Genomic DNA, 20,488 nt, shown 5'->3' with positions numbered 1-20,488 from the left:
TCCTCTTATGTCTGAGCTGAATAGATCAATGTGTGCAAACACTTAGTCCAAATATATATGGACTAAAAGCAGGCATAGTGATTTATAAAAGCCCACTTTAGTCAGACAATAGCATGTTGATGACTGTAGACCTGGATAACAACCCTGATGACCTAAGACTCCCCTCATGTTATGCAGATTATCTTCATTTACAAGATTTTGGTGTGCTAAACAATGTTGCATAAAATATTTAGGTGTCCGTTTAACCCACAGTTGGATTAACTCTATGAGTCAAACTATATTCTCTTGCTGAAAATACAACAAAAAACACTAAAGAGGTCTGCTGAGTCAGCAAAAAGTAATAACATGGTGCATGGGAAAAATCAAAGTGGTCAAATTGGCACTGCTTCCATAAATTATGTTTGTGTTTCTAATCTTCCCCATAGAGATCCTTTTCAAAACTACTAGGAGAAATGCAATCTTCCATATCCTAATGTATTTAGATGAGATTAAAAGAGAGAGAGAGAGAGACTTACCCCATAGTACACCACCTAATATCTTAGAGGATACTGCTGTTCAGACCCAATTAATAACACTTGTTCTGTAATAAAGTGGGGATAAAACACAAGTATTGTAACAAAGGAGAACTAAACAGACCCAATTAATAACACTAGTTCTGTAATAAAGTGGGGATAAAACACAAATATTGTAACAAAGGAGAACTAAAGGATTGTAAAAACATTAATTTTCCTTCCCAGGCAGCAAAAATTGCCTCAGAAAAGGTCTTATCTTGTGGTGAAACTACTACCTTTAAAATCTGGGATAAAACCAGAGTTATGGCCAGCCTTTCTCCTCCACTTTGAAACCAATTAGGTCTACTTCAAATCTCCTTCCAGGAGACACTAATTCCTTTTTTTTTTTTTTTTTTTTGCATATGCACAAGTGGGGAAGGGAGAAGAGATAGGATTGCAGAGAATGGATTGGTCACTTAGAGATGAGATAAAACTGGACCTTGAGGAATTACGGAAAAACATTTACTTTGCTCAGTATTCCAGCCTTTAACTATCTACAGTTAAGCACTTTGCCCTTAATCCATACTCTTAATCCATAATCTCTGGCAGATTTCCAGAAACTCCTTGCAGACACTAACAACAAATTCAGGCTCAAAGGGTATTACCCATTTTTTTGTGTTTAGAAAAACCATCAAACTAGAAATGGAAGATAAATGTAATTATATGGAAAGACGGAGAAAATCTCTCAAAAAGGAAATTTTTATTTGAGCAGTGGTCGCTGATCTAGTGATGGCTGCTTCCTCTCCCATCTGTGGGGTTACCATTATAAGATCTTGTTTCAGTTAGTTCATGATAGCCTCTCAGCTGAAAAAGATTTTCAGACATATCAGATGCATGCTGTAGAGGGTGAAATGTAATGCAACTCCCTGCCTTTATGGTGGGACTGTCCTAAAACACAAGAACACTGATCCAGTACTCTCTCTTTGATATAACAGAAAAGTTAAGATATACCCTTGACCACTTAGTGGTTGTATTGAGACATCCAGTGAAGGATATTTACCCTTAACAACATGCGAAGCTCATAACACCTCTCTAAATTGTGACAGAAGGTGTATTGGCTGAGATTTTAAAAAGAAAAGATGCACCAGGTAATATTGTGTGGCTCAGAATGTTCTAATGCATGCTTAAACTCATGAGCTGTGAAAAATAAGATGATGAAAGATAATACTAAAACAGGCAGAAGACTTAAAATAATGTAAGTGGTTCACTTTATTGCAAGATAATTGCAAACATTGTAACTATTCTGAATAAAGTTGTTACTAAGGCTGGAAAAGGACTTAGAGTGCATCTTCTGACGCCCCATCCCTCCTGTTCAGTAACTTTTTCAGTGCTTTCAGAAATATTGTACTGTGCATTGCTTTGTTCAGGTATTTGCACATGAGCATTCACACATGCAAATTCTGCTAAATAAATATAAAATCTTTACTTTGTTACTGATTTAGGAATATTTTGTGTTTTTTCCAATTCATTTTGAAGTCTAATCAATCACACAAAACTAGAAATATCTGTAACTGTTTTTTCTTTACTTAGAGCTTTTCTAGACAAACAATGCATGACAAACTGAGTTGTTAATCTACAGACTAACCATCCATGTAGACCGTGCTGTTGCACACTAAAAGTTCTCTAGTGCACATTGTGTACTGCTGGTCAAACCACACTAGGAAACTTTGAGTGCACAACAGCAGGGTCCATGTGGACAGTTAGGGCATGACACACTGGCGTGCTGTAGATTTACACTCCCCTTGTCCTGCACTCAGTGTTTGTGTAGACATGCCCTTACACTCATCTAAGCTGAACCAAGTCAAAACCACACTGCATCAAACCACCGCTATTTCTAATGTTAGGAAGCCAAGCCTGAACTATCCTTAACCATCTGACAGGTTTCAGAGGAACAGCCGTGTTAGTCTGTATTCGCAAAAAGAAAAGGAGTACTTGTGGCACCTTAAATTGGTTAGTCTCTAAGGTGCCACAAGTACTCCTTTTCTTTTAACCATCTGAGTTGCTCAAAACAGTCAGCCTACTAGAATTAATTCAAAACGCCCTCTCACATGTAAAAACCAATTAAGAACAAACAATTTAGAACCACCTCCAACCTACTAGAATTAAGCCAGTTACTTACAACCTGTTGGATTCAAAACTAACTCTGATTTACCTCAAAAAGAACAACAACATCACAGCTCACTTCCAGAAACCTGATCCAGAACAATGTAAAATATGCCAAACTGGAATCACTTTTAAGCATCAGATATCGCCTCAGATTATTTCATTCTAATATCTGTCAATTTAAGATAGATGCAACTTGATCAGAGCAGGTTAAAAGTGTTTTTTGGCTTTAGTCCAACAGGTTAAACATGGCGCTGGTCAGGTCTTGGCAGACCACAATTGGCTCTGGAAAGATAATGCTAGAGTTGAACATATTAGACAATGAAAGAGCAGCATATACATGTCATAAATCAAGATACTCTTGCCTAAATGCATTATTTTCTAGCACATATCCTATTGCCAGCAGTTGGAAAGTTAGTCATCATCAGGCCAAAGAATTTGTATAAGGATGCAAGGTCTGTGTTTACATTCCCACCCCCTCATTTTTCATCAAAAGTTTTTAAAGACAGTGTTTTCATATGTACACAGGATTGTAATGTTAGGCATAGTTACAGCTCACTTGGATTTAATATCCTCATAGAATATCCTTATTTATTACTCATCAGTGTGTTTTCATTTTTGACAAATGTCATTTATACACCTTAGATAAATTAAGATGAAGCTACTAAATGTCTAATCCCCTTTTAAAAAATGCTTTTTGAAAGTGGCCTGCAATAAATCAAGATTTGAATGACAACAGCAAATAAGTAACTCCGGTACTCTGAATACCAATCAAACTATTTCACCTGTACATTTGTTTTTTAGCCCAGATTCAATAAAGTTCAAGGGTATCCAAGTATGAAATAGCTTGTGAAGAAATTCACATTGCTTTCTTAATTTAATTTACTTGTAAAAAAGACCACATTAGTTCAGAAAATAGAATATCATCTTTGGCAATTTTGGTTCAAATATAGATATAGGGCCTGTTCAGACACAGGCAGAACAAAACTTTGGATAGTGCAGTTTCCACAGATTATTTTAACAATGTGTAGGAAAGCATAATACAGCATACACTGTACTGTTTACTTAGACGAGTCTGTGAAGAATATTACACTTTTTAAAACTGAGTCTGGGATCTGAATTTGCCAACAGGCGCAGTCCCACCCTGAAAAGTGACAACGTAGAAGTGCCAATTCCCTCTTCCATAGATCTGTTTCCTGTGTGTATTCAAAGTTACAGTTGCACAGAATTCATAAAAAATAAGGTTTTGTTTCTTTTTACAGCATTGCAGAGCCAATAGATGTACGGGAGAAAGAGCTGGATTCTAACCTGGTTTCCACAACAGTAATAGACTTTTTAACCCAGTTCAAATTATAGGACTGAAGTCTGATCTTACACTTACTTGGGCAACTCCAATGAATGCAGTGGGGTTGCAAGTGTACTGAGGGCCAAATTTGGACCAGAGATCATTATTACTGCTGAGATTGCACAAGCCAAAAAGAAAAGTACTCTACTGTTGTCATATCCCAGGCTAAATTTAGAGAGGCAACATTTAGGGGGAAATAATCCCATTGATCCAAGCCTTGATGTCCTTACCCGGTTTCCACTCAGTTCTTTTTTAGGCAAAACCCCCATTGAAGCTGGCATCTGGTTTGTCTGAGGAAGGCGTAGTAAAAACTGAGTAAGAACATACAGAATTGGCCCACTTAAAATGCTCACTGTGTACAATTACTGTAAAAACCCAGTTTTTATGAGACGCATTTGTTCATTACCAAAGAATTGGAAATATTAAACGGTGACTTAAGCAGTCACGTTACCTAAAACGTCATTCTCTTCTAGCAAGCCATTGCCTGGCCCTTGCAGCTGTGCACGAGAGTAAGGGGATGTCCTTTTACTCCCTGACGTGGACTACCTGTACCATGGCTAGCAGTGTGGGGAGGGAAGTAGGCTCCACAGAGCGGCTATGACTCCCCTCCCATCCTGTGCAGGTACATTGGACAGGATAGGGTGGGGACTGGGCAAAGCCAAGGCTCCATCTTCAACACACCAGCCAGCACAGCTGTGCTAGGGGGAAGAACCGTGGGCAGGTACAGATCTGGCAGGGTACTTCCTCCCAAGAGCAGCAGGGAGATCATGAGACAGTCACAGTCTCCCCTGCCGAGCTGTTCCAGATGCTCTGCCTCCTCACACTAGGCAGATCATACAGTAAGGATCTAGACCTATGTGATTATCAGATTAGTCCTTTTTCAAATTTATCAGCAGTAATTAGAAATCTTTCATAATTTTAGCAAGCCCTGCTTGAATTTGGTTCTTTCATTTATAACTCCCAAGAGGAAATGTGTGTAAACCAGTGACAGTTTTAAGGCTTAGTAAAATGTAAGTATAATTAGAATGAAATATTTGTTGCATAAAGTAAACAGCAATTATTGTTTTCTTTCTCTGTTTGAAAGCTATGAAAATAGTGTTGCTAGACTTCCTACTGTGAGAATAATTTCTTGATTTTTGTGCACATAATATCATATGCTTCCTGTCAATAAAAGAGCAAACCGACAAGCAGCAAAAAGTTGTCTGATGGAAATGTCATACAGAAGAATATAAAATTGGCTTTTGTAATGGCTAAGCAATATTGCTTTTTATTTTAAGATCTAATGACAAGTTGATTCAAAGGGTAAGATTTTCACTTATAAAATCAATAAAGTAAGTTGAAAATTGCCCTCTACATTACTCAATCTTTTTGAATCAGAGAGTTTATTATCGTCAGTGTTGTTTGCATTTGCAAGTGGCAATTAGGGATTTAACGAGACATCACATTTGGAGCTTGTCAAGAAGTTCCATTAAGTCCAAGTGCAGAAAAGCAGCCAGTTCAGGATGGACATTGCAAAGAATAGAGGGAAACAATATCACAACATTATGGGCTGGATTTTGACTGGCTGCTCTGCTGGTACACGATATGGGAAAGGTGAAGGGTCCTTTCCTTACTTGAACTCCCGCGCAGAAGCTAGTTGTGATTTCATTCCTTGCACTCACCTGAGTGAATTGACTATAGAAAGGTAAGAATTATTAAGAGCATTAGCCATTCCAAAGGGGTGGGGGTATGTCCGTGGCCTTTTTCCCCTCTCCACTGCATCAGCCAGCTAACAAGGAGAGCACACACTACACTGTTAAGTATTTCAGTGCTGTTCTCCCACTGCAGGGAGCTTCCAATAGGAACTGTGCCTCCCTGAGAGTCAATACCCCTCCACAGACACAACAAAGGCCAGTGTCTAATGCATACCTTTGTTAGTATAGCCTATTTTAAGGGGCTCAGTGACCCAATTGGTTAACACATTAGCTTTTCAACTTTGTAGCCTTAAGTCACAGGAGACCTATATCTGGTTTGTGGACATTAGCCCACATCAGAAAATACTACTGGCAGTCTGTGCCCACCAGCCAGAAAAAACACTATTATGTCAGGCATTTGCATCCTGTACTTCCTGGCTAATTAACTGGAGAGGCTATACGCAAGAAATAGTTCCTGCTACCCAGGAGAAGTGGGTAACCATTATTAATGTCCCAGCTCATATCTCTCAGTAGCTCTCATGAGCAATGCTGCTTAAGGTGTCTAAATGTACTGGTGGGAATTAAAAATTATAGTCCAGACCCCTTTCACTAGCTGAAATATTGTAAAGTTGTATCGCTGGGGCCAGGATTGGTGTCAATGTACTTTGTGTGAAAAGTGCAATAGAAGCATTAGTATTTGACAGCCCTGGTTGAAATAAGTGAAATTAATGGAGCTCTTTTCATATACGACAAGGCCATGGCACCCCTTTCATGCTGCTTACAGACAGAGAAAAGTCAATACTTTTTTTATTACTTGACACTGACCTACATTCTGCACTACAAGTGCCAGGCCCACTAATTGGTTTCAGTTGTGAGAAAAGTTTGCCCCAAAGAAACATTGGAGCAGATAAATCAATCTTTTTTAGGGTAGCTTAGTGGGTTTTGAGCACTTGAAATGACATTTGTGTTGTATTGACAGAATGGGTTGTTATACTCATTTTGTCATGTCAGAAGCCCTTGTACTAGTTGGAAATGTTGTTAACCAGTACTGATAAATTTACAAAGCAAGAACTTGGCTAGATCAACATTTTACTTTTATAACAGATTCCCACTTCTGATCTGCTTTCTTTGTTAGAAATCTCTGTGGCTATTAAAAGGTCATGGGGTTTATGAGGACAGCTCAGTTTAAAGCTCTAATTTTACTATCACAGGCACTAACATCAAGGATATACTTACACATGGACACCTAGAGTTACACAGAAAGGATCATACTGTATCAATTATTATTTTAAACAGTATCCCTCATTGAATCCTTCTTTAAAAATAAATGACATGATATGTCCCAGGATATTGACTCAAAAAGGAAGTTAAGCAGAGATGAATTGAATATCCCTGCTAGCAGTACTCACTAATCCAAGGACAGAATGACGATTTGGGTAACTGTGTCCCTATGTAGCATAACATTACATTTTTTTCATGACCATGTATATTATTACTTCTGGTTGCCATTTTTTGTAACATATATGACTGTATGTCTTGCATTGGATAGAACATGTCATCACAGCACTTACTTTGATGTCAGATTTTTTTTCTGAGACCCACATAGATTTGTTTACCTTTTCTCAGAGCATATTGTCACAAATGACATTGTGCAGTGGTGGTAATGTATTGGGCTGTCTTGTAGGTTGCCCAGGTTGGTTCAGAAGAAACCTTGGTCTGTGGATCATGAGTCTAGGGAGAATGTTGTTCATTGCAGAGGTTACACAATTAACCTTTGGAGCAGAAGTATGTGGAGCTGTTTCAGTCTGTCATGGCAATCTATATTTAGGTACCTCTTTAAAAATGGAACTTTATCACCAGAGACAAAGGACATTCAAAGTTCACACCATGAACCATAATGTTCCAAGTTCAGCAACTGCCCATCAGCTTCATAGTTAATTACGGGCTTAATGCAGAATTATGGAGGGAAATTCTAAGGTCTGTGTTATGCAGGAGGTCAGAGTAGATGAACATAATGGTCCCCTCTGGCCTTAGCATCTAAAAATTTGGGAGGTAAGAAGATGCTGCTTTCCGCCTACTTTTGTTTTGGATTGAAGTAATAGGCTGTCCTTCTTCAAGCTGATGCCTAACTATACTTCCAACCTCTACCACACGTTGCTCGATAAGACCTCAGAAATGCATTTTTTGGTTATGTGCAATTTATGCACTGTAATCTTTTCTCCATGTTATTGTTGAAAGAAACTATTAATAAAAAATTTTCGCTGGAAACACGAGGGGCCATTTTCAAACAGCCTTCCAATGGGTACCCATTTGTTCACAAATAGCTTTGCAAATGTCCATATAGTTTGCGCACACAAGTGATAAAATTTACAAGTGCAAAGATGATTTCTGTTCAAAAAGGGGGAGTGATTGCTTGTAAATTCTATTACTTGTGTGCAGTCAGTTGTGTGTGCAAAATGGAGCATCAGTTTTAAAAGTTTAAATCTTGAATTTTAATTTTGAAGCCATTTTATAAAGTACCAATTGCCCTCAGTCAGATGTAAAATTTCTTTGGAATTGATTTTTATCAACAACATCCCCAATGTAAACTACTTGAGCATTAATTGTAGATTTTTTTATTTTTATTTTATTTTTTTACAAAGTCCATATTGTGATCACAGGAGTCTGCTCACTGAGACAGTTCTTTGCTTGCTGACTATACACTGCCCCTTTTTTGAATTCTTTGTCCAAGGGTGAGGAGCAGACGTGACAAACAAGTAGTCAATGCATTTAAAAGGTCCCCAGGTCTTGTTAAACTCTAGCATTCTGACTACAGCAGCTTACAGTTTCCTCTAGTAAAAGAATTCAGAGTTCAACATGTTTGAAAATGAGAAGTGATTTCTTGATTTGGTTTGGGGATTTTAAAAACAGGTTTGAGCTGATCTCATCCTGCTTCCTGGCCAATCTGTAGAGAACACAGGTCAGATCCCCTTGGCTACAGCCAAGGCACACACAGCACAAGATAAGAAGGGTATTGTGCAAAAGGTGCATGAGGCTTACCTTTGTACCTTACTACCCCAGTCCTGGGACTGTTCAGTGTAGGGCCTCTCCCAGCTGTAGGTTAGCGCAGACTAGTGGTGCACTAATGTATACCAACTGCAAAACAGCCATAAATAGCTGAAACAGGAAAGGATTGGCAAGTTAAAAGATAGTGTGGATCATACCTCTTTTTCTTCATCCATGCCCTCTATATAGGCAGCTGGAAGAGGAGGTGGTGTAGGATTCTGTACACTATATTTGTGTCACTTAAGGATCCACTTGAACTGGGGTGCGGCAAATAGTCCTGTGGCACCTTATAAACTAACAGACGTTTTGGAGCATAAACTTTCATGGGTGAATACCCACTTCGTCGGATGCATGTAGTGGAAATTTCCAGAGGCAGGTATAAATATGCAAGCAAGAATCAGGCTAGGGATAACGAGGTTAGATGAAGCCCTCTTCTAGCAGCTGAGGTGTGAACACCAAGGGAGGAGAAACTGCTTTTGTAGTTGGCTAGCCAGTCACAGTCTTTGTTTAATCCTGAGCTCACGGTGTCAAAACAGAGGGAGGGAGGGCCTGACGACTTGTACCCAGAACCACCCGCAACAATGTTTTTTGCCCCATCAGGCATTGGGATCTCAACCCAGAATTCCAATGGGCAGCAGAGACTGCGGGAACTGTGGGATAGCTACCCACAGTGCAACACTCCGGAAGTCGTCGCTAGCCTCGGTACTGTGGAAGCACTCCGCCGAGTTAATGCACTTAATGCATTTAGAGCATTTTGTGTGGGGACACACACAATCGACTATAAAAAACGATTTCTAAAAAAACGACTTCTATAAATTCGACCTAATTTCGTAGTGTAGACATACCCTCAGTCTATAAGGGGCCACAGGACTCTTTGCCACTTTTACAGATCCAGACTAACACGGCTACCCCTCTGATACTTGAACTGGGGTGATCATCTCAGGGATAGACACACGACTCCATATGCAGAATCCACCAACAGTATGTTGCAAAGTGGCCACACTGGACTGGAGGATCTGGTCCTCTATTTCATTATCTTCTATTATACCTGTTATAGGAAATTCATAGAAAATGGCAAATGCAGCTGGAAAAATTAATCACGGGTATGCCATCTGGAAAATGGCTCTCCTTACATATTGCTATTGAGTTTTTGTGCTGAGAGCCTTTTGACTGTGTTGTTTAATTGTATAGCCAATGGATTGAATACACTTGTAGTTCATTTTGAAAAATGTTCAAGAGACCAAATAACCAAACTCAGACAAATTTATTATCTAAAGACAAAACAGTACCATACGTAAAGGAAACATGCATGCCCTCCTTTTGGGAAGCAATTCTTATCTCACAGCATGTTCATCTTATGTAGAGGTATGCTTTGGAAATATGCATTTAAACAAGCTATATTTATAGTAGGGTGACCAGATGTCCCGATTTTATAGGGACAGTCCTGATTTTTGGGTCTTTTTCTTATATAGGCTCCTATTACCCCCCCACTGCCACCCACATCCCGATTTTTCACACTTGCTATTTGGTCACCCAAATTTATAGTATAGTTTTACAAGGTACAAAACTCTCTATATGTCACTAAAATCCAACCCACCAGTTTGTAACAATTCCTTAATTTATTGTTTTGTTACATACTTTGTCTCTGTTTGGATACAATATTCCAAAACAGTTCCTGTGGAAGTATCTGTTCTAGGACATCGAACGTATGTATCTTGATTTTGTATTTGCTAGCACCAAAGCTGACTTCAGCTTTGCAGTGTGTTATGGGATACTTACCAGGAGTGAACAAGAGTAAGCAGAATACCATTCAAATATAAAAAGTCTGTGCTAACATTTATATATAACACAATGTGTAATATATATTAATATGGCGTGCAATACTTATAGCATATACCTGTTGGCTAATAACTGATGTAAAGAGAAATATCTTTTCATGAGCACAGTTTGTGAATGTGTAAAAGACATTTGCCCCCATGTTAGAATAAAAATGTATCTTTAAATTGGGACTTTACAGAATAGCTTGAATGTAATTTATAGTTTAAAAATAAGATCCATTCTCTTCACCTTCTCTGAGTTTTCATGAATTATTTTGCAATCGTAGCTAAGTGCAGCTCCTTCCTCTTTGTGCTGCTTCAATGGCATGGGAGGATACAGGGGTTCTCTAACAGAAAAATCCCCACATCAGATAAAGTCAGCTGTATGCTACCCACCCTCCCAGCAGGTGTTGGGTGGGGACAGAAGGGGATTTGGCCAGACATGTACTATTCTCCAATGATCCCCTGTCAGGGGAACTTAGAGTAGTCCCTAAGCTGCTCTCAGTAACAGTAAAGAATAGGAAAGGAAGAGATATGATGAGGTAGTATAGAAACACCCTATAAGAGGCAATAAGCACACATACCCAGAGCGAGAGCATGCCAGGATACTCTGGGGCAGGGTTTCCTATGCCTTCTTGCCTTTTAGTGCACCAGCAGAGCAGAGTCATAATTAAGCTCTATATATTTAAGTAAATAAATTACTAGGCTTTTTTGCTAAAATTATGTTCACATTTCTTCCTCTGTTGCAAACATGATGGGTTTATTTATTCACTGTATTTTATATACAACTTTAATTGGTCTAACTGCACAGTCATCAGTGAATTTATTTACCCTATCAAACTGTGAGGTCTTGCCTAGATGTGGTCAAACATAACTGCTGTTGCCACGATCAGAGCCAGTTGTTTAAATACTCAGTTGTGAGTATCCAGTGAAATAGCTTTAAATAACAAGATAAACAGTACAGCTGCCAACCCAAAGTAATCTTACACTGAGGGGGTAAGTAGCACAGAAAATTTCCTCTTTGTCATTTTGACTTGGGTTTGAAGCTAGACCTGGGCTTAGTTCCAGCTCAAAAAGCCGTTCACTTCAAAGGCTCCTAAATCGTCCCAAGGAGCTAATTTTGGCAGTCAATTGTTTTTGTTTGGCCAGGCATCTTAATAGCAAATGCCGTCTGCTCTGCCAGATGAAGACTTCTTCAATGTTCGGAACCACCATTCCCAATTTTTTCCTGATAAAAGGGATGGGTGTTTGCTAGTAGCCTTTTTCCTCAAAAAAAAAAAAATTGTGCATAACTTATGTCCTAAATTTTACCTTGCATAACAGGAAAATTAAAACGGAAGAAAGACCAATGGAACTGTACAATATCTACAGACCTCTTAAGTATACTAAAAAATAAAAGTGAAAAAACAAACAAAAATACCCAAACTTAACTGTCTTTTTTCCTCTCTGTTTTTTCTAGGACTTTGAAACAGTGTTACCATCCATTGATCTCTTTGATAAGTTTGGACAAACATATTCCAAAACTGGGCAAATAGTGTAAACATCTATCTATACTGTATTTATTCTATCCAGTATAAGAACTTCTGATAAGCTATAAAGCTAGCAATAAAGATCTTTGAGACAATGCAAAGCACAATGTTGATTAACTTTCATCTAAGGATTGTAAATGTTTTCCATAAAATGTTGTATGCTACACCTATAATAAAGTAGTATTATACTACTTGATCTTTTAGAAATGCAGTTTTTAATATTAAAAATCTTTTTATAGTTCTGGCAAATGTAATGAATTAGGAAAACTGGCGGACTCTTATAAGTCTTTTATAAAATACTTCATTTATTTATATAGTAATTAATGGAAAAATCATGGATAAGATCCTGCAACTGTATTTATTAGAATTATGTAACAGGTGTTAACTACTATAGAAATATTGTTTTCTCTGAAACATGTAAACCTTGAATCTAACTCATGGAAGAATCTACAAATGTTGAAATTTTCTCCTTTGGGGCCTGAACCACATCTTTTACAATCAATGGCTCCCAGGGGAGCTGGATTGGGTCATTTATACAGAGATTACTGCTTTAACTTTTCAACTTTTACATCCTTCAACTTTTCTGTGCTTGCTATAACTCTGCAGAATTAAGAAAGAAAAACTGCAATTCTGTAACACTTTCACATATTACCTTGTAGGCAAATCCATTTATGCATATTTACAGTATTCTACGTATTGCATTTTACTCCTGGTCCAAAATATCTCTTGTGATAAGAAGACTGGCACATGGGAGGATATGCTGCAAAACAACCAGGTTATAGATGGTTAAGGATGAACACATTTTTGATGACACAAAATTCATTCAGGTCACCATATCCCACATGCATTTTCACTAGAGCACCCTTGGTTCCCATTAACTGCAAAGTTCTGAGCATCCTGGGTTCCCATTAACTGTAATGCGAATCAAGAGTGCTCATCACCTCCTGGGAGGAGGAGTTCAACACTTTGCAGGACTATTATTTCTTCAAATAATAATGTCAGTGGATTCTGTTTTCATAGCACTTTGCTGTCGGAATGCTTGGAGAGATACTGCATTTTTCTCCTCGTGTAATCTGGAATATTTGCAACTACCCTTCTCAACTGAAAACAACTTTTTTTATTGACAATTTTTTATAATATGGGTCTACTGTCCTCTCCAAATGAACATGCAACTCCTTTAATCCGAAGAGGTGTGTCTATACTAGGAATTGAACCATTGCTGACAGAGCTTTGCAGCAGCAAGTCTCCCTGAACCAGTGCTGAAAATAGTTTACATTCTAGTATAGACAGGGCCAAAATATTTTCAATCCCATTTCAGAAAGTCTGAGATTTGTGGGAACCAAAGGACAGGAGAACCCTCAGAGATCGGAGGAAAAACATATTCCACATTTTATAAATGACAGTGGTACAAAGAGAGGAAGAAAGGAAGACTATATTTTTGTTCTTTTGTACTTTTTAGTTTTTTAGCAAATTCCAGCTTTTAAAAGTTTGTCTTTCTGAGTTGCAACAGGAAATGAATGTCCTTTAATTCTGGTATGTGAGAAACAGCAACTTCAGACAAGTCCCTTCTGTTACGATTTAATTTCACCAAATAAATCGGAGTGCTTCTGTGCTTTGTGGAGGGGGCTGAGCATGAGACGCTTGCACAAAACTGTTGATGAATAAAGATGCCACAGTAATTTTTAGATGTGAGAGCTATCTATTTGATTGCTGCCGCTTCAAGGTAGTTCATCACTTCACAATAACTCACCCTTGTGTTGCCTCTTACTTCCATACCACATTTTCCCATCAGTTCGATTAGAAATGGCAATACCTTTATCAGATTAATCTTTCTTTCTTTTAATATCTCTGACCCCAAGATAAACAAAACCTACCCATACAGACCATCATTGCAGATGCTAGAGTTTTCAACAGCTGACAGTTCTCAACATAGATTAAGGTTAAAAAGAGTCCTTTCAATTCACTCTCACTGTTTGACTCAGCTCTCTCTCTCGTTCTTTTAACCCTCATTCGTTTAATTTTTTTAAACACAACAGGCCATTTCCCATAAGCCTTCTTACACACAAAGTATGTCTGTGGATTTTATTTGAGTAAGAGACAGCTCCACAAATGCAGCAAAGTAATAACTTTATTACCTGTCACTTCTTTCTCCAGATGTATTTTTGTAGGGAAGACAATGCTCTCCTTTTCAGCATGGGACGATATAGAACTTAGTTAATTCATTGTCATGTATAGCCCCTAATATACCGTGCTGCCACTCCAGAGTCCAAGGTTCAATTCCTGAACCCTTTCTCTCACTTCTCATGCAAACATAGTATTCTGCTGAACAGTTAAAATGTCCTGTTAACTTTGATAGTGAATACACTTCTTTTTTCCCTTGTCTAGAACAATGATAAGTACATATTGGTACCTTACCTTGGGGATGGAGTTCAATCAGGGAAAATGTCAAGGAACTCTGCAGGATCTCTTAGAGATGTGCAGGTGAAGTTAGGCTAAAAAAATTGATTTCATACAAGTATTCCAATGACTGCTCTACTGATTGTTTTTCTCCTCTCTTACACTAATTATATATACACATACGAACATACACCCTACTACTAGTTTATTAAGCTAAAGCTTTTCTTTTAATATAAAGGCATAGTAAAATAGTTTTCCCACTAGATATCCAAATTCCAGTCAATATCGGTTACTGAAGCCAGAGTACAAAAAGTAGAAGAGGCTTAAGCCCAGACAACAAGCCCACTGCTGAAGAGTGGAAAGAAGTAAAAATGCTCAGAACCCAATCCACGGAGGGCCTGAGCATCCTAAACCCAGCTGGTTTCAGAAGTTGAGGGCACTCAATACCTTGCAGGAGGCACCCAGCACCTGGCAGGAATAGGCCCTTATTTTGGAATACCATGAATAATGCAAAAATAATGTATTGGTGAATGTTAACAGTTCTGTAGTATTTCAGAAAGGGAGAGACGGTGAATAGCCTTTAGACTATAGGCCAGGCAAGACCACAAGGAAAATGTGGTCATGTCCTCTTGTTTAAATCAACGTGACTGCATGTGGCAAACCCACAGTTTTTATTTATTGTCATTTAAATCTAGAATTTTATTTATATTCACTACAAGAACAGTTATGTAATAGGGGTTTTGGCTACTTTGTATGACTAATGTTTGCAGAATTAGGCTATCAATAGAAAAAGAAATAATTTTGTACATGATTTACTTTACTATGGTAATCGCTCCTACCAAAACTAAGTTTGCTATCTTACTTATAGTTATCAAATTACCATGTATACTGTGGATAAATGTTAGTTGTATTTTATTTTCTGTTTTCTTCACTGTAGATTTCCCTTGTCAATAAATCTATTGCTTCAAACATATTAACATTGAATGTTATTTTGAGAAGCACTTGTCACAGTTCAGGGCCACAGCACCGGTATTTCACCTTAGTAGTCCAGCAGGAGCATCCATTCGTGGCTTTCTGCTCCCCAGCCATTGCCTTTTTGGATGGAGATCCATGTCTCTCACCCTTCTCAATGCGGTATTCCCATGCAGCATAGATCCCTGCCTTCATAATGTATGTCCCGGCACAGATAAGCTGTCCTAGGCCACCTGCTTGCTTTCTCTTCAGAGACTTGTAACAGAGTGATTGTCAACCACTGTAGGTTACCATGTACCACTTCCTATGCAAACTTACTTTGCTCTTAAGGTGAAAAGCATATTGGAGAAAACTTTGTAAAAACAATTCCACAATAATGCATACACAGCTGCATTTTTAATACTATGAACTCCAAAAATGTTAAGCTTAATTCAGTAAGGTTTAACTTAATTCAGTGTGGTTTGTCCAGGATGTCACAGCACTCATTGACTATACTGACAGTTTCCAAAGGGATGTTACAGCCTATTTTCAATGTTCGAGATCTGAAGAATACCTTATTAAGATAGCTACAGATGACAATACAAGTAAGGGAACACTCTGAAGTTTTGAAACTGGCAGGACTAGAAGACGTATCCCTTTGGTGAAGGGACAACAAACTTATCAAACAACTGTCAATTATTTTTGAAAATTAATTGAGAAGTGGGAAGGGGTCAGAGGACTGGTACAAAAATTAAAAATTGTGTGTCAGTCTTTAAAAAAGAAAGAATTGTGGTTGTGGCAATTGCCATCCATTAAGTGTAACTTCAATCCATAGTAAAATAATGGAACAAACATGAAGAGAAAACAAATCGTTCGACATCTAGAGGAAAACAGAACTATGGGAAAAAAACAAATTTAAGATGAGTTAAAAATCATACTAGACAAACGTGACAGTAGCTTTGTATAACTGCAAAATGTGACCCTGATTCTGTAGTCAGATCTGCAAAGGCAAATCCTTGTGCCTGCTTGGAGCTTCATCAAAGTGTCTATGGCACTAATGCTTTCGAAACGTTTGCGAGTGGCTTATCCCTGATCAGAGACACGCTATTACTGTTGGCATGTTGGTGCTGCTTTCCTTGGTGCCTAACTAGAACAACACAGTGCGTGTCTTTGAGGAACTGTGCATGTCAGGAAGGAACTTTAACCAGAACCTCCCTAGCAAGTCAGTCAGATTTCTTCATTCAGCACTTCAGACACTCGGAACTTGCGTCACTAATTTGCACACGATGCCGCTTGAGCACTTTAAGCTCTAGGGTCTGTCCTGAGAGATTCAAGCATTATGGCTTCTGCCTGCACATCGGATGCAGTAGCGTATATGCCAGGTTCCCACGGTTTGAATTTGCCTCTTCAGTTTCCATGATAATGTTATTGTCTTGGTGATACCAAGGTCTAGTCTAATCTTGGTGATGCCAAGTAGGCATCCATTCGGTGGGTTGTTAAATTGGCGTACTTTTACAAGCTGAGACTTCCTCATGAGATTTTAAAGCAGAAGATGCTTAGCTCTGGGAATGTTTTCTCTCAGGGAAAACCTATACTGGCGAACACCAGGCACCATCTCTTACCACCAATCACTTTCTGCCATTGCTCCGTGTTTGAAGATGTTGCAATACTGCTGCCCCCTTCAGTATAGCAGACAGTGTGAGCATAGAAAACTTCTTTAAACAGAAGCAGCTGAACAGCCTCTGCTGTAACCCAAAATGGTCTCAGCACTCATAGCAGGGAACAGTTGGCTTTTAATGTCCCCAAAGGCAGTGTTGCCATAGTATTGCTGGCCAATGTTTTTGATCTGCTCTCTACACTCTTGTGGCCTAGCTAATTTGTTGCTGCAGCCGTTACAGACAGCTGCTTTAGTGTCTTCAAAGGGTGGTTATTCAAGCTGAGAGAGCCATTTAAAATGTACCCAATGAGGCTCCACACATTAATGCTTAACAATTAAGACCTCTGCAAGCACCCAATTTAGGAGTATTCTACATTTCAATCAGAGTCGGCTGGAGCTCCGAAGGTCCATCAGTGACATGTCTTTCACAACTCAACGGTCCAGCACTTTCATCATCTCAGTAGCTCTGCACAGTACAGAACCTGAGAGCTCTCTTGCTATGGATATTAGAGGGATAAGGAACTTTTGAAGTCACGTGATGCTATGCTCTGGGATGACAGAAATTCCCCACCAGAGAATGCGTGTAACACCTTATCACTAAAAGCTGGATTACTCCACACTGATGGAGACCCCTGAAACCAAAAGGAGTTGCACCTAGGTAACAGAGAACAGAATTTGGGCCTGTGTTTTGTTTATCCAAATTTATATTTCTTACAATAAAGCATTACTTCTGAATTTTATTTTGCACTAATGTTTACAAGGATTTCTGGTAAGCAAGAATAGAAAAGGCTTACCCCTCTTCCCAGAGCCAGTGTTGGCAAACATGATCAGACAATGCAAAACTAGCCAGTTTAGTATTCTTCCATCTCTTAACAACTCAGCTCATTAATGAGAAAATCACCCCACTGCTGGCACAAGCAGATACAGTCACTTATCAGTACACTGAGTTCAGTTTACAGTACTCAGATTCATATTCATGATCACAGAATGCAGTGGAGCAGTTGATTAGCACACTGCTGCATTAAGCAATCACTGCCAAAATGAGACATGTTGAGATTATGCATTAAACTGCATCCTTAAAGAATTTTTTGGTTAAGAAATTGCTAAACTGCTGAAACCTGTCGAAATAAATCACTGCGGCACTTCCAGAGAAAACGTTCAGTCTCTATGTACATAATGTTTACTTCAAAAAGCCTGGGCTGTTTTACAGATGAGATCATATGATCTTCCAATACAAGTTTAGCCAAAGTCCCTATTATGACACCTAATTGCAGTTACAAACTAGGTGAGAACCATCCCATACTTAACCCTCTTCCCTGCTTGCTGTTACTTTGTTCTGACTCTTTTTAGTTACATTCAAGCTAGTCTTCAAAAATCTAGTTTCTGTGCCTCAGCTTATAATACAACAAGAGGTATTTGTAAATACAGAGGAGCAGCGTTTGTTTCCTTCATGACCATTTGCTGTCTTAAAAAGAGGCAACTTCAATATACTTATGAATTGGAAAGGGATTGTTCAAAGGAGTTGATGCATAAAAGCAAGCGAGCCCACAGGTCGACGCCATTTTAAAAAAATTTCTTGACGTTTGCAAAGGATGTCTGTCTCTTGCACAGCATTGTCTGCATTCTCCAGGCAGATGTTTCATTTGACTCAAGAATATCTCTAGCTACCAACACAACATTGTCCTTGCAATTTGTCGTACATGCCGTGTGTGTGATCTACATTATGTCATAGATTCTCTGTGTGCGATCTACTTAGCCTGCTGCTACAGGCTATTAGTCTGGAAAAGAGCTTTCAAATATAAAGAAAAAGGGGGAAGCAGAGTGTTAATGGCTTTTACTGTAAGTCCTATGTCCACAAGTATTATAGCATGAACTAAAGCTATGGGTCTTTATGTGTTATGGGGATACAGTCCATCAAAATATCACCTCCAGAAAATGAGTATCTTTTCAGTGGTAGTTGCCAGCTGGAAAAAACAATACGATCAATGAACTCTCTCTCCTTCCATCATGCAAACATTCACAAGACTGAGTGATGTACAGAGCAGGGTGAAGTGGTACAAATAAAACAGCAAACAATCCAAACCTTCACCCAAAATATGACCTTTAATGAAGCCATTCTGAGATTTGAAAATGTTTGACCTTAATTGGGTAAAACCCTTTGAAATCCCTCCTGGCCAGGGGAAAGCTCCTCTCACCTGTAAAGGGTTAAGAAGCTAAAGGTAACCTCGCTGGCACCTGACCAAAATGACCAATGAGGAGACAAGATACTTTCAAAAGCTGGGAGGAGGGAGAGAAACAAAGGGTTTGGGTGTCTGTCTGTAGTCGTCTTGGCCGGGGACAGAACAGGAATGGAGTCTTAGAACTTTTAGTAAGTAATCTAGCTAGGTATGTGTTAGATTATGATTTCTTTAAATGGCTGAGAAAAGAATTGTGCTGAATAGAATAACTATTTCTGTCTGTGTATCTTTTTTGTAACTTAAGGTTTTGCCTAGAGGGGTTCTCTATGTTTTTGAATCTAATTACCCTGTAAGATATATACCATCCTGATTTTACAGGGGGGATTTCTTTATTTCTATTTACTTCTATTTTTTATTAAAAGTCTTCTTGTAAAACACTGAATGCTTTTTCATTGTTCTCAGATCCAAGGGTTTGGGTCTGTGGTCACCTATGCAAATTGGTGAGGCTTTTTATCCAACATTTCCCAGGAAAGGGGGAGTGCAAGTGTTGGGAGGATTGTTCATTGTTCTTAAGATCCAAGGGTCTGGGTCTGTAGTCACCTAGGCGAATTGGTGAGGCTTTTTACCAAACCTTGTCCAGGAAGTAGGGTGCAAGGTTTTGGGAAGTATTTTGGGGGGAAGGACGCGTCCAAACAGCTCTTCCCCAGTAACCAGTATTAGTTTGGTGGTGGTAGCGGCCATTCCAAGGATAACGGGGGTAATATTTTGTACCTTGGGGAAGTTTTGACCTAAGCTGGTAAAGATAAGCTTAGGAGGTTTTCATGCAGGTCCCCACATCTGTACCCTAGAGTTCAGAGTGGGGGAGGAACCGTGACATGGTGGCACAGTGGTGGGATTAACCTGAAATCATTTTGAGATCCAGTTGAGATTTTTTGAACTAGAAATACAGATTTTAAAAAGGAATTTTTAGGAAGTCCAGAAGGCAGCTTTGAAACTGAAAGCAGCTTGGTTTCTCTCTGCTTTGTGGCCAAGCAGAGACAAAAGGGGATTATCTTGTGAATTGCAGGTTTTCTTTGCCTAGAGGCAGGGTACTTAACTCCTGCAGGGAAATTCACAGTCTTCCAACCCAGAGGTTTTTTTTTCTTTTCTTCCTAAAAGTAAATAGGGGGTGTGTGCTCTACCCATTTGCCTGGAGACAAAAGTGGCAGGGTTTTTTTTTTAGGATTTTGATTTTTTTTTGTTT

The 20,488-nt window shown here is 38.8% G+C and overlaps 1 protein-coding gene across 3 annotated transcripts in view; it reads left to right on the top strand.

Moving 5' to 3' along the window:
• Positions 1-12,161, top strand: part of SPATA17 (spermatogenesis associated 17) — a 146,336-nt gene extending 134,175 nt beyond the window's left edge. For all 3 annotated transcript variants that reach the window (XM_073338910.1, XM_073338909.1, XM_073338912.1), the window contains one exon: positions 11,994-12,161. In XM_073338910.1, coding sequence (XP_073195011.1) covers positions 11,994-12,074 — 81 coding nt within the window. In that variant the 3' untranslated portion in view covers positions 12,075-12,161. The remainder of the gene's footprint in view (positions 1-11,993) is intronic.
• The last annotated feature ends 8,327 nt before the right edge of the window (positions 12,162-20,488 follow it).

This window comes from Lepidochelys kempii, chromosome 3 (assembly GCF_965140265.1).
Source record: "Lepidochelys kempii isolate rLepKem1 chromosome 3, rLepKem1.hap2, whole genome shotgun sequence".
Lineage (NCBI taxonomy): Eukaryota > Metazoa > Chordata > Testudines > Cheloniidae > Lepidochelys > Lepidochelys kempii.
The sequence above is the reverse complement of the archived record's forward strand: the minus strand, read 5'-3'. Positions and strand labels throughout refer to the sequence as shown.